Source organism: Prionailurus bengalensis, chromosome A3, assembly GCF_016509475.1.
Source record: "Prionailurus bengalensis isolate Pbe53 chromosome A3, Fcat_Pben_1.1_paternal_pri, whole genome shotgun sequence".
In the NCBI taxonomy this organism is placed as follows: Eukaryota; Metazoa; Chordata; class Mammalia; order Carnivora; family Felidae; genus Prionailurus; species Prionailurus bengalensis.
In genome coordinates, this window is record NC_057354.1 from 102,023,085 (window position 1) to 102,045,414 (window position 22,330).

Sequence of the window (22,330 nt, forward strand, 5' to 3'; positions counted from 1 at the left end):
TTCTACAGTGCAACTAACCTTTAAGAGACTTCCATGTGTTTTGGTAGAGTATCAAAAAAGAATGACCCGATCATCTGAAGAGGCTTCTAAAATACATCTCCCTTTTCTAGCCACGTATATGTATGTGCCTGGATTTTCTTCTTCATATAGTTCAGCCAAAACAACAATGCAACACATTGAGTGCAAAAGCAGATATGAAAATCCAGTTATCTTCTACCAAACCGGAAAGTAAAGAGACTTATAAAAATACAAAACAAAGCCATGCTTCTTACCAAAATATTTTTAAACTGGAAACTATTCTTCATAAAAATATGTTATTCATGCTCTCATCCAATGGGTTCATTTTTTAAAATGATTTAATAACAACTCTTTTTAAAGTTTCTTTGAGCAGCCTGAGTCTGTAAAGGGGAGGTGCACACAGGATGGAGAAATGGCTCCAAAGCCCGAAGAATGGAGTATGGTCAGGCAAGGCTCGGTTTAATCCCAGCTTTATCGTCTAATCGGTCTGCCATTTCAAGCAAATAACTTCTCTGAGCTTCCGCTTCCTCTTCTACAAAATGACCCTAACACATCGGCCACAGGAGGATCTTTGTGAGGATCACACTGTGTGTAAAGCACCTAACGTGTATATTACAATGCCGGTAACAGTGTTGTTGTCATTAGCGTTATCTACATAGAGAACACGTAGTCTCAAGAAATGGTCTCAAGAACTTGGGGCAGCCGTAAAGTCTAGAAAACCTATTATGTTATCCCAGATGGGCAGTATCTTTTGAGTTTCTGTTCTCACAAAATAGAAAATGAAAATCTAGGTCTGAAAAGAGGCCTCAGGCTTCTTCCCCTGCATGGAAGGTGGCCAGTGAGCTTTTCATTTACTGTTTCAGGGTGACACAGTGAAACTTTGGGAATGTGCTTGAGATTCAACATTTCAAAGTATTTTATCCAAAGGGTCTAGGGTTTGGGGTACGTGGGGAGGAAAGCACTTAAAACAAGAGAGCCCTGATAAACCACAGGAAATGAGAAAGTTGAACTGTACCTAAGAAAACAGCTAACGTAACTTAAACCCACTCAACAGCACTCAGGGCATCATAACTATTTGCATTCTACTTTGTCATACCATGCAATTTATCTTTCGTTCGTGAGTATATTTTAGTTTGCAAACACACACATGCTTTGTACCACCACAACACACTGTAATATTACCTCAGATGTAAACAGCTTACAATCTTCTGATTTTGCTGATCATCTTTTTATGTCTAGTTTAAAAATAAAGCAAAACATGCATACCCAAGCATAATCCCAGCAGAACACAAATCAATGAATGTTTCGCTTGAGTAGTAATTCACTTGAATATTATACCCGATTCACATTATTGTAATTTATAATAAAATTGCTATTTATATTAATAATTCACAATACAACAGAAGTTCAGTATTCTCAGATTTTTTTCAGCACACTGTACCGTCTGATAAACGGTAAGCACTATGAAAACCCAGTGAGGGCTCGGCACACACAAATGTGGAGGCGGGGCAATTTCCCAAAGCACCTGCCTGGGTGCTCCAGGAAGGAATCCAGGCTGGGTTTATTAGAGTGTAGCTGGGTCGCTGGTAGCAGTTTTTTCATCAGAAAATTCCATCAACACTAATCAGGTCACTCTTAAGCCCCTCATGTTAGGTTTTGTCCTTTCCAAATTTGATACCAACTGGAAAGCTTTTTGAAAGGGAACAGTTGGTGACGAAAGAGAAAAAAGAACACCCACAGGGAGTGTCCCGGAGGAGCAGCCTGGTAAGATAGGAGGCTTGAGAGTATTCTGGAAAACAGAGGTGACTGCTCCCGTGTTGGCAGTCACGACTCAAGAGAGGGGCTTATTTGATTTGATTTTATTTTTTATTTTTTTTAATTTTTTTTTTCAACGTTTATTTATTTTGGGGACAGAGAGAGACAGAGCATGAACGGGGGAGGGGCAGAGAGAGAGGGAGACACAGCATCGGAAACAGGCTCCAGGCTCCGAGCCATCAGCCCAGAGCCCGACGCGGGGCTCGAGCTCACGGACCGCGAGATCGTGACCTGGCTGAAGTCGGACACTTAACCGACTGCGCCACCCAGGCGCCCCGAGAGGGGCTTATTTTAAATGACTTAAACAAGAGAATAAAGCTCTAGAAAAGGACAGAGACTTAATCTATCAGAGTCAAGACGAAAGGTGAGAAAAAGAAATTTCCCTCATTTAACCTGCACCGCACCCAACCTCATCAAAGTAAGCAGTGTCCTCACTTACTGATGAGGACACTGAAGCTCTGCGGAGCTGTGTCACCTGCTCAAGTCTTGGAGTCATGTGCCATAAGAGTTTCAGAAGCACGGTTTCTTTTTTTGTTTTTGCAAGTAATCAAATTTGTCTAAAATTACACTCAAAGAAAATGTCGTGCTTTCCATTAGCGTATACACTTGAGGGAAAATGTAGGGAATAATTTATGGGATTTTGCCGCATGTATTTCTAACTATTAAGATGCAGTTAAGATACTTTTATTTGTTATTATTCCTAGGCACCTTGTGATAATAATAAGGCGGAAGAAACGGTGATCATGTTATAGCTCAGATAAAGAGCTATAGTGATACAGCAGACAGTATTCTCAGTTACTCATTTATATGATTAACTCCTTTAATGTTCAAAACAATCCTAAGAAGCAGAAGACATTACCCACTCGTTTTATAGGAGGGGAACTGAGGAACAGCAAAGTTAGGTAATTGCTCCAAGGGGACACAGCTCGCAAAAGGCAGGTAGACCTCACACCCAGGCCATTAGGCCCTGAGCCCCAGCTCTCTAAGCAAATGCAGACTACAAGTGTCAGCAATCATTATTAACTGTTTCCAATCAATCTGTAATAGAAAATCCTTACCTCCGGTTTGCTGAGGCTGGATGAAACCAAGGAGCCGGATCCCACGTCCAAATCCCACTGTTTTTTACCACGATTCTCAGGATCCAAGGCAGCAATTCGCCCATCTAAAGTGCTGATAATCACTAATGATCTATAAATGTAACAAAATAATAAGACAAAGTTTAAAAGATGTGTACGATATTGGGCACTGACTGCATACACTGGAAAGAACACCAGGCCGTCTCAAGGCCTGGGGGAGGAGGGTCCACCTCCTCACAAACACAGTCTTGCTACTACTATCTGTCGAAAGCCCACCAGGCTCCCTGCAGTAGGTCCTCTATCTGTTTCTATCCCTTGTGAAGAGCTCCAGACTCCCAGGTCACCCCTCGTCCCCACACTGTAATCCCTACATGGAACTCAACGTTCCCGGTTTTGCCGTCTTTTTCCCTTCCCTGAGCCCTGAAAGCCTTAACCCCGAAACACAGTTCTCCCTGAATGTTCACTTGCCTTCTTGCTGGAGTAGAAAGCCAGCTCTTCCTGAGGACATTGTTTCCGGAGCAAAGAGCATTCTTTTTTCCAAAACCCTTGACCCTTGGGCCCCGTGACAGGGTAGGCGCACTCCTCGCGCCTCATTGCCATTTCCAACTATTTCTCTCCTCTCGAAAACTCCTCAGGATCAGACTGCCCCACCCATTACCCCTCCTAGTAATTGTCCACTGACCCTTGGGCCACTAGCCGCACTCTTTGAGGATTTTAGCTCCTGGTTTAACTGTCACTGTTAACACGTTCTTTGGGTTTTCATGATCTGTTTACCTTGCCTCAACCACTGCCAAGGTGAGACCCTAGCCCTTGGCATTACCAATCACCGCATCTCCCCTGCCCCACTGAAATTTCAAGCATTCCATCCTCTGCCACCAACCCCTCTTTCCTGCTTATTTCCTCTACTTCCCCGATTCCCACAAATCTCTGACCCCACCAGGGATCCTGTCACTTTGACCTTGAGCTTCACTACCATTATGCCCTCACCTCTTTCTTACCCAGTGTAAATTCCATAGTCCTTCATTTTAAGCACTTCCTAGCTTCCTAGCTCCCCCCACCTCTACTCCCTGTCCCCTCTCGCTTGTCACACTTGACTGGCAGAACTTCGACCCCGGTTAAATCCAACGTTTTGCATTTTCTCACTCGCTTCCGTGCAGTTGAATGTGGCCAAAGAAAAACACAACCATGCTGACTGGGCTCACTTTAATCATGACCACCAACGTGGAAGGGGCTATTAATGATGCTCTGCCATCACAGCACACTACTCTGGTCTGTATACTCACCCACTGTCCTAGGTTGACAATGTCATTTCTCCTTTCTCCTCAACTTCTAACACTAGCTCTTCTAAGCTCAGGCATCTCGGGGACAGATATAACCAAAAGAAATCCCACCATCACATCTCTCAGTTTATCAGCAAGGGACCCAAGAATTCTACCTACCCTGCTATCACTGCAGGTGAACTGTTCGTTCATGGTTCCACCCACTACCGACGTTTCTGTTTAGAAAACAGATCTCTATTTGCCGGTCCTCGCATCTCCTGTCTTGCTCTCACATCAGTCATTCCCCCTCTACCAGAGCATCCTTGTCCGCATTCAAACCTGGTATTATTTCCCCCAACTTAAAAATGAAACCAGTTAGGGGCGCCTGGGTGGCGCAGTCGGTTAAGCGTCCGACTTCAGCCAGGTCACGATCTCGCGGTCCGTGAGTTCGAGACCCGCGTCGGGCTCTGGGCTGATGGCTCAGAGCCTGGAGCCTGTTTCCGATTCTGTGTCTCCCTCTCTCTCTGCCCCTCCCCCGTTCATGCTCTGTCTCTCTCTGTCCCAAAAATAAATAAACATTGAAAAAAAATGAAACCAGTTAAACAAAATGAACCCTTTCTCCTCTCTAGCTTCCATCCACTCCTTGCCTGCCTCTGGAACAAAACTCCTTGAAAGAGTTCTTCTATATTCTCTCTCCAAATCCTCTCCCCTTTTTCTGGCTTAAATAATTCCTAATCAACATTTTGCCTCTGCCGCTCCACTTCAAAGATTCTTGTCGGGGTCATTAAAAACCTTCATACTGAAAAACCCCACGGTCAGGTCTCCGTTCACTTGACCCTCTAGCAGCACCCGACCAGCGCCTTCTCCTTGCCCTTCGTGAAACGCACTCTTCATGCGGCTTCTAAGATCTGATTTTTTTTCTTAGTTGTACGCTACTCTTCCTCGGTTTCGCGTCCTGGTTCTTTCTCATCTCTTCTAGCTCTTAAAGTGTTCTCTACCCCCATGTACTTCATCTGATGGTCTCATCCAGCCTCATAGCTTAAAATACCATCTATATGCCGGCAATTCCCAAGTTTGTATCTGTCCCTGAACTCTGGACTTACATGTCTAACTGCCTGCCGGATTCAGGTGGTCTTACAGGCTTCTCAAAGTTCGCACATCCAAAATCGGTACCCCCGGAATGACTACCCCAATTCCTCAAACTCATCCTGATTTTCCCTCAGGGCCTTTGCAGCTACTGTGCCTTCCGTCTGGAACATACACTCCCAGATCCAGAACCGGTCTTCAATAAATATTTGTCGAATGAAAGACTGTGTTGTACACTTGTTTTAGGAATTTGTTAGGTATGTTTGTCTGCTTCAAAGGCCATGCAAATTCCACCTACAGATAGTTATGTTCCACTTTAGGATTATAAATACAAACTTCTTCTTTTCTACTTCACTTGAAGGACAAAGCATACAAAATCAAAGTGAAGCTAGAAGTTGACCATGACAAAAGAGTTCAACTCACTGGAAACCTTTCAAAGCACTTAATTGTTTATCAAATGAATAAATGTATCAAGTGGATAAATAAAATTGTTAATTTATTTCCCAAACTATACACCAATTCTCATTGTGAATTTTCCAAATGGTAACTCATAATCTAATTTATGAAAATAAAGATTTTTGCTGCATTACGAACGCTAGTGACTTTAGATAACGAACCAAAAGAAAGAGAACAACTTAACTCCCCTCCCCACACATTACCCTGCTTTTGAAAGAGATCTGTTGGGAACTGGGGGAGAGATGGATACTACGAGGAAGAATATTATTTTATAGTAAAGGGTATAAAAACTCCATACCTTAGATGCGCCAATTTACAAATAAAAGCAAGAGAATCTATCATTAAGCCAGCATTCCAAGGTTCACAGCCAAGTTACCTCGTTCCTAGTGCCATTGTAGAAATGTCTAATTCTGTTCAGTAATCATTAAACACAAATAAATAGCGGAATGAAAGCCACTCTAATTTAAACAAAACTTAGTATAAGCAAACAGTGTTAACCTTAACCCATGAAAAATTAAGGAGACCACTGGAACACTTCAGACACTATTTTTAAAGTTCAGAACCAACATTGTTTATCACCCCTGACATTCTACTTTAACAACAACAGCAACAAAAACCTTTATTTTTTGAGTATGTAGGTATTTGGGCTAGAGGTATATAGACAAGAATGGTAAAATTCTAGGTCTCATCTTCAAAACAAAGAAAAACCCAACAATAAAATATGCATATGTGTATCTTAGGTGGATATAAAAATACACTTTAAGAAGTCACTTGGAGTTTAACATCTAACTGTTCTTTCACTGAAAACCTATCATATGAGGTGCATTTTAACTGAGTCAAAGATTCTGTTTTAAAAAATTTTTTTAATTTTTTTGTTTATTTATTTTTGAGAGAGAGAGAGAGAGAGAGAGAGAGAGAGAGAGAGAGATGGAGATGGAGCAGGGGAGGGGGAGAGAGAGAGGGAGACACAGAATCCGAAACAGGTTCCAGGCTCTGAGCTGTCAGCACAGAGCCGGATGTGGGGCTCGAACTTGGGAATGGCGAGATCATGGCCTGAACTAAATCAGACGCTTAACTGACTGAGCCACCCAGGCGCCCTGATTCTGTTTTTTTTTTTAAAACAAGATATTTTCAGATTATATACCGTATCCAGAGAAGAAGTGTAAATTTGGGCAATAATTAGAAGAACTACAAACCTGTGGGCAGGAACAAATAAGTATATCACTTTCTTAACTGCCTTTTGATATTTAATGTAATCTGTTTCTTCTATGTGAATGCAGTACCCTTAATTATTTTAACCTGCTTGATAGAAATAACAGTAAATCCCCTACCAACTCTGTTAAGTGTCAACACACACACACACACACACACACACACACACACACACACACACAAAGTCCTTCATCCGCTCGTCTGCAACCCGCTAGCCATAACATTAACTATGGGCTCCTTCCCAAGCATGTCTCTGGAAGCAAGTATCCCCTCTGCTGTGGCTGAAATTGAGCAGCACTACGGGGCAAAAAGGAGATGCTATCCTTTGGACTATTGTATCTAATCACATTCTAAGAGAGAGATGCTCATCCATATACTATCGATTGAGAAAAGCATCCAGTAGACGGATAATGCTGAACGCACGATAATCAGAGAACAGCAGTAAGCATTTAGAACAAACATCAATCAGAGCTGCAAAATGAATATCCTCCCCAAATAGGGAGAATATAAAGCCATTTTATCTCCCCACAATTCACTCGTGCTACTTTCAGGTTTCTGTGAACAAGAATGATAACCCCTTAACTTATTCAAGAATTGAAGGGAACTGCAGACGCAGCATTTCCTGTGGGAAGAACTGGAGCTTTTTCTTCTTCTTCTTTTTAGGAACGGGAGCTTTGTGCACATCCCCATGGCTCTGCTCTTCTGCTCTCAGCTTCATTCCACTTGCTTTTTCACAGGTAAGATACAGCTATTTCACCAGTTCAGAATAACTCAGACTTGCCTGATCATAAAAATAATCTGGGGGTGCTTGTTAAAAGCCATTAAACATTCATGGGTCCCATCCCCAGAGGGCTTGGGAGCTATAGCTTGACAAGCACCCCAGGTTGAGCCTTGCTATAAGGCCAGTTTGGCAAACACTGACTTCCCTCAAAGGGCTATTTCCTTAGCATAAAAAACTAATCTATGACATGGATGAAGAAGGTCTATTGATCAACTTTGTCAATTAATTCTCTTGAAACTTCTATCCCTCACTTACACCTTGCTTTAGTTTACAAAGGCATTTGTTTGGAGGATTCAACCGCAAGCACTGTTCTCTTATGCATCACCCAATCCTTGGAAGCCACTCTTTTTTTTTTTTTTTTAATCTTTATTTCTTTTTGAGAGAGAGAGACAGAGTGTGAGCCGGGGAGGAGCAGAGAGAGAGGGAGACACAGAATCTGAAGCAGGCTCCAGGCCCTGAGCTGTCAGCACAGAGCCCCACTCAGGGCTCGAACTCACGAACCGTGATATCATGACCTGAGCCAAAGTCGGATCCTCAACCGACTAAGCCACCCAGGCGTCCCACTTGGAAGGTACTCTTAAGAGAGGTTTTCAACAATCTCCTCCTAATGCCAGACCCATTCTCCTCATCAAGTCTGTCCTGCAGCAGCAGCTGAAGGCCGGGTCTTGATTCTGGACCTTCTCTTTCCCTGGCTTCCACAAGGCCACTTCCCTTCACCCCATCATTCCTGGTGCTCCCAATCTCCAGCAAGCAGGCCATGGAGTTCTAGCTTTAGCCAATGCCCATGGCTTTGACTTCACGTGGAACATGACGGCTCCCAAACCTATATGGTATTTACCATCCACCGTCTCTCTACCTGCTCTAATTCCATTTCCAGCAGGGCGCACCTGTTATCGCCACAAAGCGTTCAGATGAATCTTCTCTCCCACATCCTTCTCCATTTGCCTTGTCACTTAACACTTACATGAGACATCATGTCTACCTTCTCCCTCACGTTCTACATTTAGACAACAGTCAGGTACTATTGATTCTATTTCTGAAGCTTTTAAATCGTCTTCTTCTTCTTCATTACCGATGCCCTTGTCCCAGAACCGATTCTCACTTGTCATCAGAACACCTTCAAAAGCCTTTCTGACGTATTTTCCTGCCTCAGGTCTCTCTCCCCTGTGCAGTTCCAACAGTTTTGTTTCTATAATAGAGATCTGATAAAGTCCTGAAGCTCCCTGCGCTCACCGAATAAAGGCCACACTGCTTGGTATAGCACATACAGCCTTTCATAATCAGGCATAACCCCCCATCCCACTGCCACGTGCATGCACGCACACACACGCACGCGTACACAGGTTTCTAAACTTTCCAACAAAGTTCCCTTTTATTCTTTATCTTGCATCTTAAATGATTTCATTTGCACAATAAACCTCATTTCTAAGAAACTCCCCCATTTGTAGAGGAAATACTTAAGTACCAACCAAAATACCGAACATTTCTTGGGGCGCCTGGGTGGCTCAGTCGGTTAAGCGTCCGACTTCAGCTCAGGTCACAATCTCGCCGTCCGTGAGTTCAAGCCCCGCGTCGGGCTCTGGGCTGATGGCTCAGAGCCTGGAGCCTGCTTCCGATTCTGTGTCTCCCTCTCTCTCTGCCCCTCCCCCGTTCATGCTCTGTCTCTCTCTGTCTCAAAAATAAATAAACGTTAAAAAAAAATTACAAAATACTGGACATTTGTTAAAAGTCATAGGTAAGATTACTATCTTAAGTTTGATACAATTCTAGTTCAAAGCCAAGAAACCTGACTGTTTAATTAGGCTTCTCCTCACTGGATATCCACTTCCCATTTAGTTATTTAAAAATACTGATAATTTCATGGATCTCCACTTTTGCCTTGGAGATCCAGGAGCCCTGGCTTGAGAATCACTGCTCTGGGCTTTGCAGCCTAGAGCGGCCTTGACACTTCACATTCAAGGACTCACACACTCGATATCCCCATTGGCTTTATTCTCCAACTACTCTTATATCGCTCACTATCCATTCTAGTGTAGTTAATTCTTCAACACAATGATCCCCCTGTCACAGCTGGGACTTACAGGCAAGCTGAGCTGCCCATGCATCCACCCGTGGGCCCTAACAGTGCCTGGCCCCTACATGAAATGCAATGTTTGTTGAATGAAACATCTTCGCAGGCAGCCACTATTATACATATAAAAGAAACACAAAACAGAAGCTGAGAAAGATGTGACTTGCGTAAGGTCATGCACCAAACAAGAGGTTTTGGACAGAAGCATGAATTTAGGTTTTTAAACTCTATCGTTCTGTTAACGATAAGTTTTCATAAATAGCAACTACTATATTACTATAATGTGCAGCTTTTACTCATTCCAGAAACTTCATCAAGATGCCGTCTATCCTGTTATTGCTCTGATTTGCCCTCAACTGAGCAGAAATGACCTTACGCCACAATGAATATCCAATTTTGAAAAACCTTTTGCTCTGACTTCAGACACCCAGAATACCTGCCTATTTACAATTAAGTTTATCAGAGTCTGGTAAGTAGATGCTAAATTCTTTCATACAATAATTTTAAAGGAGGCTTACTACCTGTAGACATTTCCCATGCGAAAGAGAAGCAGGTGACAGGAGAACATTATATTGAGTGAATAGTTTCTACATTAACAACTGCATTTTAAAAAAAAATTTTTTTTTCAACGTTTTTTATTTATTTTTGGGACAGAGAGAGACAGAGCATGAACGGGGGAGGGGCAGAGAGAGAGGGAGACACAGAATCGGAAACAGGCTCCAGGCTCCGAGCCATCAGCCCAGAGCCTGACGCGGGGCTCGAACTCACGGACCGTGAGATCGTGACCTGGCTGAAGTCGGACGCTTAACCGACTGCGCCACCCAGGCGCCCCACAACTGCATTTTTAAATTGCACATTTCCTTTCTTTGAGGGAAGGGAGAGGGGGAAAAAAACTTTACAAAATTAAAGATGCAATTTGGCTCTCTCTTTCTGCCCCTTCCCCACTCACGCTCTGTCTGTCTCTCTCTCAAAAATAAATAAACATTAAAAACAATTCAAAAAAAAAACAAACAAAAAAACAAAGGGGCACCTGGGTGGCTCAGTCAGTTAAGCGTCCGACTTTGGCTTAGGTCATGATCTCAGTTTGTGAGTTCGAGCCCCGCATCGGGCTCTGTGCTAACAGCTCAGAGCCTGGAGCCTGCTTCGGATTCTGTGTTTCCCGCTCTCTTTCTGCCCCTTCCCCACTCACACTCTCTCTCTTTCTCTCTCTCTCTCTCAAAAATAAATAAACATTAAAAAAAATTAATAAATAAATAAAAATGCAATTTGGTTAAATCTGCTTTAATGTAGCCAGGAATCTTCACCTAAACATATGCTCTTATTCAAGAAAGCATAGGTTCTTGTCCAAACACAAACTAGTACTAATTAGACTGTACTTCTTAGTCCTCACCTACTAAGTAAATCTTCAAATCAAACCTCCTTTATTTAAACATACCACAGGACTAGCCCTGCCCCAAATGAAAACAAACGATGTCAAAAATCACCTGCTATACTTCATAGCTTTGCCACATCAGCTAAACCTTCAAGAATACCATTTAAGTTTTCAATGTTGCAGACAACATGAGTACCAGATATCCTTTCTCTATGAGATTAGAACATTTTTGGACACACTCTTTCTGCTTTGTTCTAGGAGCCATTTTTAATCAAAATGGCCATTTACAAATGGAAAAGGGTGAAATATAAAAAAATAAAATTAATCCCCCCCCCTCACATTTAGTTCTGTAACCTACAAGTTCTCCTCTTTGTATTTTATCATATTTTGTAGTAAAAATGTCCAGCAGCAGCTCCTCTCTTACAAAAAGGGGGAAAAAAAACAGATGAAGTTCCCAGGCAGTATTTAGGAAAAGAAGCAGCATGCTAGAGTCACAGCTCAGAGCAGCTGATGAAAACCCAGGCCCTTTCTGCAAAATGCCTCAGTGTGTAAAGGCTTCTGAGTTCAAATAAAGAAGAGTATCCTCAGGGCGCCTGGGTGGCTCAGTGGGTTGAGCATCTGACTTCGGGACTTCGGCTCAGGTCATGATCTTGCAGTTTGTGAGTTTCAGCCCCCCATTGGGCTCACTGCTGTCAGCCTGTCAGTTTAGAGCTCGCTTTGGATCCTCTGTCCCCCTCTCTCCCTGCCCCTCCCCTGCTTAGGCTCTATCAAAAAATAAATAAAACATTAAAAATGTTTTGGCTACTTTTCAAAGAAAAAAAAGTTTATTTCCTCGTCTACATGCTCTTGAGATGGAGAGTAAGCAGTTTGGATAAAACCAATGAAAACTCCACCAAGAGAAAAAAAATGAGCCTGTGGGTCTCATATTGCTTCTTGGGCATCAAAAGACAACAAGCAAAAATAACAACCTTAATTCCCCACCTCCCTCTTTTTAAAACAGTTTTGCAAGTACCATACTTCTTCTTCACAGCTGTTTGTAATAAACGCTTGGTTAATTCAAATCTGTTCCTCCTCCTTTAAATAAACAGGATATTGGTCTATTATTATGCAACGCCGATATTGTCTGGTTTTTCACTTTTTTAAAGAGCACTTAGGAAGAAGTTTTATAGACCTGGCATATGTCTCTTTTGTGGACTCTATCAATTTGCTTCTCCAAGGCTTCTCCAACTTTCCACACTATCTCAAGCTACCAGGAAGACCCCTAACCACGGGCCTATCTCTTCCTAGAAGATTCTGTTTGCCCAAGAGCACTTACTCTCTGCCAGGCAAAACTCCTCTATTTTCACTCTCCTTGTGTCTGAGAAAGAAGTGGTCCTCCTGTTTGCCAAGTAGATCCTCTCCAACGACTTCCATCTCCTCCTCTATTCCTTTCTCCTCCAACCTGTCTCTACAGGTTCCCTCCTCTGAACGGATAACCACTCCTAGAACTTGCCTGCAGTCAAGCTGAGCAGTGCAGGAAGCAGGGAGTGGGGCTGAACACCATAGATGAATCCTTACCATCTTGCAATCTGAGCACTCTGTTGCTTGACTTAAATTCTTTACGCGTGCTTACCACCAAATCCCTCATTCTTCTCGGTCCTCACCCTACACCTCCAACCCAACGCGTGGGATTTGTCTCCTCTGCTGGCTCATCTTCTCTAAAAGATAAGGCATTTCTTTTTTTTTTTTTTTCAATGTTTATTTATTTGAGAGAGAGAGAGAGAGAGAGAGAGAGAGCAAGCAGGGGGAGGGGCAGAGAGAGAGAGGGAGACACAGATTCCGAAGCAGGCTCCAAGACTCTGAGCTGTCAACATAGGGTCCGACGTGGGGCTTGAACTCACAAACTGTGAGATCATGACCTGAGCCGAGGTTGGACCCATAACCAACTGAGCCCACTCAGGCGCCCCAGATGTAAGGCATGTCTTGAGGTCTATCACGAGCCTCCTCTTTCTTACAGCTTCAACTCTGTACTCTGATTTCTCTCCAACTACAGGCCATCATTTTTAGCTGCTTCCCAAATTACTCCTTCTGGGTGGCCTGCCTGTACCTCCAAGTCACCATGCCCCAACACCATGCCCCTTACCTTTTCTTCCCTGCTCTCCTCAATTTCCCCACTTCCCCACGTGTACCCCCATCTTCTGACCACCCCGTCTCAACTCAGTCTGTGGACAGGGGTGCCCAGGGAGGAGGAAATCAATTCATTTGCCAGGAACCAAGATTCTGTCTCAAATCTCTCAAATCTCTCCCCTCTGTTCTATATCCACTTAACAACAAACTTAAACAGACCTGGCATTCAAGATACTCAACACACTTCTCCAACTGTAATGTGCATGGGAACCATATGCCGATCATGTCAAAACCCAGATCCTCCTTCAGTGGATCCGGATGGTGCCTGATTCGTATTTCTAGCATGCTCCCAGGGCATGACGACGTTACTAGTGTTAGACTCTACATACACAATCTGGTCCCAACCTATTGTTCTAGCCTCATCTTCCACAACTCTCCACCCAGCACACATCATATGTGCATGTCTGTATCTCCCTCATACACACAGGACACACACACACACACACAGATATACAGACAAAAATGTTCCCTAAACATCCTTTCCAGCTTCTGTGCCTCTTCCTGTTTCCTCAAGCCCAGTGTTTGTTCACCATGATCCTACTCACATTTCATAAACCAATTCACTCTGCCATGGCCTCTTCTGAGCTTTTTACCTACTTCACCCCCAAAACTCCACCCACTGAACATCACAAAAACCGTGGGACACTCGGGGCACTCCTTCTGTTCTGTAATGTCATTACGGGTCTCCTCATCTAATCCTCACTGCTAGACGACACGCACCTCCTGGAAGACAAGGACTATCTGCCTCTGACCTCTGTTAACCCCAGGGCATCCTGGGGGCTGTCAGTGCCAGTAAGCACCTGCTGCAGTGGACCTGTACCTAAGAAAAATGAAACATCTACTTTACTTCATGCAACTTACTTTGACCAGGTGCCTCAGAAGTTTAAGGAAAACAAAAACACTCTTCCAGGAAAGGTAATTAGCAAAATCTATGAAAATTTTGTCAAATGTTTGCTATTTAAAAGGAAAAAAATCTACATACAAATGTTCCAATAGTGCCCAGAAAATTGTGGTACTATCCCAGGCGTATAGATTGAGGTTCTGATATTTAACTGAAAATGAAATCTAACTTGTTAGGATCTAGCAATTGCTATATTACAAGCTTACAATACTTTCTAATACAGTTCCTCGCCCTCTCTGGTTTAATTTACCTAACGCTCCTTCTATCACTAGGTTTGTTAGAGGGGACATCACTTTGTCCCCCACTTGTGCTGACATTAGCTGCCTGCAAAATACGTTACTATTAAAACGTCTTACATTTGTGTCCAGTCTTTCAAAAGTGTTTAAAAAGATGTAGCCTAATGTAACATTTTTAAGGAGGCTAAGCAAATCAACCAAGACAACCGTATCTTAAATGTTTACATCTCTTAAACCCTCTAAATATCAAAGAACTGCCAAAATTCAACACCTACCCACAGCTCTTAAACTTTGGTGCGTGCAAGAGTTGCCTGGAGTGCTTGTTAAACCTGCAGATTCCAGGTTCTTAGCCCAAGAAAGTCTAATTTGGTACAACTGGGGTGGGGCCTAAAAATCTGTACAGTTAAGCAGCATCCCAGGTGATCTGATGCAGATGTTCTGCAGATCTCAATTAGAGCAACATTAACCTCACCCCCTGGTCCAGGGGCCAGCCACTACAGGGGTGTGTTTAAAGGGAATTACAGAAACCTCTTTGTAAAGTCCTTTCCCCGAACAGCTATCATCCCAGCAGGGATACTGGGGTGATCCACAGAAGACAAAAAAGGGGAGGGAGTCCCTGCAACATGAATCAAGTTCGAAAACAATGAAAGAGGAAGAGTGCTGTTTCTTTCCCACCTTTGCGCTCCATTCCCTGAGCATCCCCCAGACACCTTCGAGGATGCTGCATTTGCTCGCAAGCGAGGACGGGGGAGAGGCCAGTCGCTGGCCGGGGGGATGGGAACGTGGCTCTGCGCTCACCCCTCCCCCCCGGGTCACCGCACGTCTCCGTGTGCTAGTGGCCACTGCCGAGGGGGGAACCACGGACCCCACAGCCTCCGCGAAGCGCATGCGTAAACAAGTGGACTCCCGGGTCGCAGTCCAGGGCGCTCAGCCCGCGCCGCTCACCTGCCTCGCGGCTGTAGCTCGGCCTCGTCGTCGGGCTCCGGCTCCCGCGGCTCCTGCTCGACCGCGGCCGCCGGCACTGCTTCGGCGTCCTCCACCGTCACCTCGGCCGCAGCCACGGCCCCCGCAGCCGGCACCCGCGCTGCTGAAGTGGGAGCGGCCGCGGCGCCCAGGCCGAATGCCGCCTCCACCTTCGGCGCGGGGAGGTCGGGGGCGCGCCCTGCGGCCACCGTGCCAGCCGCGAGCCCCAGCAGCAGCTGCAGCAGCAGCAGCGCCCGCACGAGCGGCCCCGGGCGGGTGGCGCGCTCCATCAGCGTCCCACCCCGCGCGGGGACATGGAGGTGCAGCCGCCGGCGCCTGCTTCTCCCGGTGCTAAAAGCCCCTGACCAGGACCAGGACGCGCTAGGGACCCCGCCGCCTCCCCGACCGTCTGGGCTGCCGAGTGGAGCTGGCCCGGCCACGTCTTAGCCCGGCCTCCGCCACCGCCACCCGAGTGACAACCTCCCTCAGTCATCGCCCATTGAACAAACTTTCGGCGCGTCTCTTCTCTGATTGGCTGCGGCCACCGCCACTCTGGAGACCTAGGTTTGTCCTGTTGGAGAAGGTGGGCTTTTCCCGGATGTCAACATCACGCCTACCAATCAAATCGTATTGCCGTCTTCCGGCGCCCGGCCCCCTCCCGGACACGGTTACCAATGAGAAAAGGCCCTTCCCGCAATCTTCTTACCTGATTGGTAGATCCCTCGGTACCCGGAATACATTTCCCCGGAGCAGATTGGCCATCGCTGTGGTTGGCCTTGCCCCTCAAAATGAGGCGCTAGAGCAGACTTGAAGATCATTGGTAGAAGTGGATGCTCCTCAAAGGTCTGAGATAACTTCTTCTTGATTGGTTGGAAGCGGCACTTAATACGTGGCGGATTCTGACTGTGGAGAGGCTGGTCCCAAGTGAAAGGAAGAGTGGGAAGCGAGTCCCTGGTGGCCGGGAGGCGGCCGACCTTAAAGGAGCTGCCACTGTGGCTCTTCTAAAGCCTGGTCTGTTTGGAAAAGCAAAAGCGAAGTAGGGAAAATGAGTGGCGGTACAAGACGTGTGGTCCCCAGAAGTGGAAGGGGCAGGACGGGCTCAGCAGAGTATCCTGCTTGTGGTCGTGATGGTGCTGAGAATTACTGCCTGCTAGAGATGCCGGCCTATAGAGGATCCAGTCTCCCTGACACGCCCCCCTTCCTTGTTATAAAGGAGAAGGAGTCCAGGCCCTATGCGGCGACTAATTTGTCTAAAGTCACACACCTACTACTTGCGAAACGATGACTTTAATCCAAGCCTTCTGACCCTGGTCTGGCATGCTTTGTACCTCGTTTATAGGGCTCCGACGAAGAAAGATAAGACTGCAAAAGGTCAAACTGGAGAAAATTTGAATGTTCATCTCAGGCGATGGACCTTTTCATACGGCAGTTAAAGAGACCCTGAAAATTTTTGAGCAGATTGAAACGGTAAGATGCGTCCATCAGCAGTGTATTCAAAAGAATAACATCAAAGATGAGGAAGGTAGCTGGGAGGCTGTAGCTGGGAGGCTATTGCCTCATCAAAACTCTGAAGTTTTTTTGAAAAATATTGGCATACAAACATTCTCTAATTTCTTCCGTCCTAAAGCAAAACAAACAAAAAGCCCGCTTCCTCTTCCACCTCCTGCCACACTTCCTTGCTCTTCAATACAGCAGAACTCTCTAGCGTTCTAAACATCTTGTCTTCAATTCTTCTCTTCCTCCCAAACACACTACGGTCAGGCTTTCAAGCTCCAGTCCACCAAAACTGCTCTCACTGAAGCCATCATTGCTAACTTAAAAGGACAACTCTGTCTTCATCTCATCATCTGTATTTAACCCAGTAACTCAGTGTTTCCTGTGTAAAAAACACTTTTCACTGGTTTTCCTGCCCCACAGGCCAGGTTATGACCCTCATTAGGCCTCATTTTATCTGAATCACCTCATTAAAGGCTGTATCTCCAAATACAGTTACGTTCAGAGGTACTGGGGGCAAGGGCATCATAGGAATTTGGAAATGGGGGAAGGTACACACTTCAGCCCCTAACACTCGGGTGCTCAAAAGACTTGTTCCTTCACTTCTTTCAAGGCTCTGTTACCTTCCCAGTGAAGCCTCTCTGGACCACCCTTTTAAATATTGAAACCCCTCCCACAGGTCACTTCCTAAACTCCTCCCCTGATTTATTTCTCTCCTTAGACCTTAAATACTGTCATCTTTTTTTAAGTTTATTTATTTTTGAGAGAGACAGAGACAGCATGGGTGGTTGAAGGGCAGAGAGAGAGGGGGAGAGAGAGAATCCCAAGCAGGCTTCACGCCATCAGCACAGAGCCCGATGTGGGGCTCGAACTCATGAAACTGAGAGATCATGACCTGAGTGGGAACAAAGAGTTGGACACTTAACTGACTGAGCCACCCAGGCACCCCAGGACTATCATTGATATATCTGTTTTGCTTATCATCTGTCTCCTTCCACTTCTCTGTAAGTTCTAATGAGGATTTGCTCTTTGATATATTCCTAAATAGAGCCTAAAACGATGCAAGTTGTTTAGTAAATGTTTAAAAAATATTTATTGAATGAATGAATGAATTCATTCAATAGAAGGGAAAGAGACAAATGGACAGGAAGAGATTGTAGTTGCTGTAGATAGAAGGGAGTCATTAAGGAAATCCCAGAGTATCAGGGGAAGCAAAGGTGTGCCTTCCATGGTGAAAGGTGAAGAAATACCCCTAAAGAATAACTTATTTTGAAAAAGAAAATAGATGAGAGAGTTCAAACTAGCTGACCATGGTTTACTCAACAAAACAGGAAATAAGATCTCTTGCCAAAGTGAGGAAGGTGTGAAAAAATTAACTTGAGATGAAAAATGATCGTTGACTACTTGTAATGGCCCATTTGAAATTAGCTAGTGTATATATGTTAGTGAACCTTACCTCCATGGTTTTGTAACTTTTTCAAAAAATGATCATGGCATGAACAGTAATCCAAGCTAATGAGTTAGGAGTCTGCTTGCCACCCGCAATTGATGTGGAACTTTTGTTCCTTCACTTCTTCATTACTATTCAGGGAGTACCATGGGAGTAAGGGTGTGAGCAAAATAGGCATGGTCCCTGCCCTTCTGAAGCTTAACATTTATCTGGTTAGGGAGACAGCCACTATTTTAATAATCACACATATATTTATATGATGAAAACAGGATAAGTGCCAAGATGAAAAGGCACAGACAGAAGAGCACAGTGGTGGAAAATGCCAGGAAGGAGGGTCAAGCTTTATACTCAGAAAAAAAAACAACAAAAACCCATGGAAATATTTCCATTTTGGAAAAAGAAGAGTCATGATCATGAGTCATGGTCAGCTGACTAGGAAAATCACTTGAAGGAGGGAAGAGAATAGCTGCCAGTTGGGGGAGAGCATGGAGAGTCATGGTCGCTGCCTGGGAACCTTGGCCTATAAGTGTGAGTTCCTCAGGGAAGTGTAAGAATATTTGGGACCAGGAAGGATAGCTGATCAATAAGTCTGAGCCACAAAAGGAAGCTGGTGTGCTTAATTAAGTATCGTAGCCTGGGGTTGCCCAGTTTAGAATTGACATTCTAAAACTGAGCATGGTCCAGAAGGTGAGCAAGGCAGGCCAGCGATTTGGAATCCGAGGCTCAGTCTGTTAGCAGAGAAGCCTGTATCTGGTGCTGCCTGAATTTGCCCTCTGTCCAGAGCTTTCCTAAAAGCCCCACTGAGGGACTTCTGCTTACCTTTCCCAGGCCAGGACCATGACAAATCGTCATCTGGAGCCACAAAGGAGTCCTACTGGCACTCTGAACAAAACTGGGGTTCTGCTAGTGAGGATGAAGGAGAGAATTGGTAACCCACTTCATCAAAGTATAATATGTGTACTTATGGAAAGTGCCTGCTTGGGTAAGTTTCAACAGGTGTATACGCCAGTCAAGATAACCGAACATTCCCACCTTGCCTGAGAACTTCTTCGTGTCTCCTCACAGGGTCCTTCTTCCACCCACCCCAGGCTGCAGGTAATCAATGATCTGTCTTCTGTCACCGTAGACTTTCTACAATTTTTAATGTAATTGTACAGTATATACTCTTTTTGTGTCTGGCTTCTTTCACTCAACATGATGTTTTCAAAGTCAGGCGTGTTCTTGCATGTAGCAACATTGTATTCATTTTTATTGCTGAGTAGTATTCCATTGCATATTGTTGTAACATTGGGAGATTTCCAATTTGGGGCTACTGAAAGTAAAACTGCTATGAACATGCATGTAGAAGTCTCTGTGTACATAGGTGTAGTTTTTATTTCTCTTTAGTAAATGCCTAGAAATGGAATATTGGCTCATGTCGTTGATGTATGTGAAGTTGGTAAGAATCTGCCAAAGAGTATTTGTGCTCTGGCTAGATCAATCAATCCCCGAGTGAAGGATGTGAGAGTATAAATTCTTGTTTTAAGCCATTGCATTTTGGGATGGTTTCTTACACAGCATTATTATGGCAATAGTCAACTGATATAGCACTGTATAGTTCACTGTGTGGCAAACTCTGTTGGGTGCCTACCCGTATAAATTCTTCTCTTTGCAAATGCTTTGACTAGCAATTTCACTAGAGAAGATGTGTCAATGTCCAGGGCTGCCTGGGTGGCTCAGTTGGTTAAGCGACCGACTCTTGGTTTCTGCTCACGATTCGTGAGATCTAGCCCAGCATCGGGCTCTGTGCTGACAATGCGGAGTCTGCTTGGGATTCCCTCCCCGCCTTTCTCTCTGCTCCTCTCCCGCTCTCACTCTCTCTCAAAATAAATAAATAAACTTAAAAGCAAAGAAGATATGTAAATGTCCAATAAGCCAAACTTATTCCACCGTGGTTTCACTTTATACTCCTACCGGTGGCATACGAGATTCCCAAGTTGTTCCATATCCTTAACAACACTTGATGTTGTCAGTCTTTTAATTCTTGCTTTTCTTGTGAGTATGCTGTGATATTTCATTGTGTTTTTGGTTTGCATTTCCCTGATGGCTAATGATTTTGAGCGTCTTTTGATTTTGTGCTTGTGAAACGTTTATACTCATATGGAACTCATGCCCTTCACCTGGGGGTTTAATCTAGCCAGAACACATTTTTCTTCTGGCCATGGCAGAAACACAAGAAAGATGAGTGGACATTACAGGGCCTCTTAAAACTGGAGTCAGGGGGCGCTTTGGTGGCTCAGTTCGTTGAGTGTCCAATGCTTGATTTTGGCTCCGGTCATGATCTCAGGGTTTGTGGGTTCGAGACCCACCTCAAGCTCTGTGCTGTGTCAGAATTCTATCTCTCTCTCTCTCTCTCTCTCTCTCTCTCTGCCCCAACCCCACTCATGCTTTCTCTCTCCCAAAATAAATAAGTGAACTTAAAAAAAAAAACTGGAGTCAGAACTGCAGTACTGTTGGGCACATGGGTGGCTTAGTTGGTTGAGTACACAACTCTTGATTTCAGCTCAGGTTATAATCCCAGGGTCATGGGATCGAGTCCTACATTATTAGGCTCCACACTGAGCATGGAGCCTGCCTGCGTGGGATTCTCTCTCTCTCTCCCTCTGCCCTTCTCCCCTGCTTGCATTCTCCCCCCGCGCCCCTCCCCCCCCCCCCCCCCCCCCCCCCCCCCCCCCCCCCCCCCCCCCCCCCCCCCCCCCCCGCACCTCTCTTTCAAAAACAAAAAATAGGACTGCAGTACTGGCACTTCCACTCTCATTCCATTGGCTAAGGCAAGCATATGGCCAGGCCCAGTATCAATGAGGCAGGAAAATACGCCTCTTGTGAGAGAAACTGCAAAGTCACTGACAAAGGGCATGGGTACAAGATTTCAGAGAGCAAAAATCCAATCTACCACAAGTGCTGTGCCTGAGAGTCATCAATTAGATCTGTGCCTGAATCTAGCATGAACAATTGCTTCAAAGCAATACACACAATGTAGATATCACTCCGTATCTATTAGGAAAAATACTATTTGGAAAAAACGTATCAAGTGCTGGTGATGGTGTAGAGGAACTGGAACCCTCATCGTGGCTGGTCTGAAGGCAAAAATGGTGAACTATTTTGGAAACACTTTGGCCACTTTTTATACAATTAGACATACACTCACCAAAAGACTTAACAGTCCATTCCTAGGTTTTTACCCAAAAGAAATGAAAACATTTGTTCACACAAAGACCTCTATGTGAATGTTTCTATGGGTTCCTCATTAATTTCCCAAACTGGATACACTGAAAATGTCTATCAACTAGTGAATGGATAAACAAGCTGCAGTTCTGCCTTGTGATGAAATGCTACTTAGCAGTAAAGAAGAACACCACACATGTATATTTCAGATCTCTGCTTTTATATGTCTGCTAACATCCCTGGACCCAAAGTATGCCACGCTGCCAAGTGCAAAGTCAAAGGGCAGAGAAGCAGCATAGCCATATACCAAGAGGCCACCACTAGAGTGGAGATGTGTATTACTACCGCAAGGCAGAGAAGATTTGTGACCATGCTTTATTCTACCACACCCACCATGAGTTCCCTTATCTGAGTGACTGAGTCTAAAGAAATGCGTTGAGGCTTCAGCGGGATAGTAACTGATAATTATCAACTCCTGAATTTACACAGTTCAGTCCAGTCCTGGACAGATATAAACTATCGTTTCTGGGGGCGCCTGGATGGCGCAGTCAGTTAAGCGTCCGACTTCAGCCAGGTCGCGATCTCGCGGTCCGTGAGTTCGAGTCCCGCGTCAGGCTCTGGGCTGATGGCTCAGAGCCTGGAGCCTGTTTCTGATTCTGTGTCTCCCTCTCTCTCTGCCCCTCCCCCGTTCATGCTCTGTCTCTCTCTGTCCCAAAAATAAAATAAACGTTGAAAAAAGAAAGAAAAAAAAAAAAACTATCGTTTCTGGT

At 44.8% G+C, this 22,330-nt stretch overlaps 1 protein-coding gene across 1 annotated transcript in view; it reads right to left on the bottom strand.

Moving 5' to 3' along the window:
• Window positions 1-15,888, bottom strand: part of EIF2AK3 (eukaryotic translation initiation factor 2 alpha kinase 3) — a 70,040-nt gene extending 54,152 nt beyond the window's left edge. The window contains 2 exon segments of the mRNA XM_043603945.1: window positions 2,892-3,021; window positions 15,395-15,888. Of these exon segments, the coding sequence (XP_043459880.1) occupies window positions 2,892-3,021; window positions 15,395-15,702 (438 nt within the window). The 5' untranslated portion in view covers window positions 15,703-15,888.
• Window positions 15,889-22,330: the final 6,442 nt, after the last annotated feature.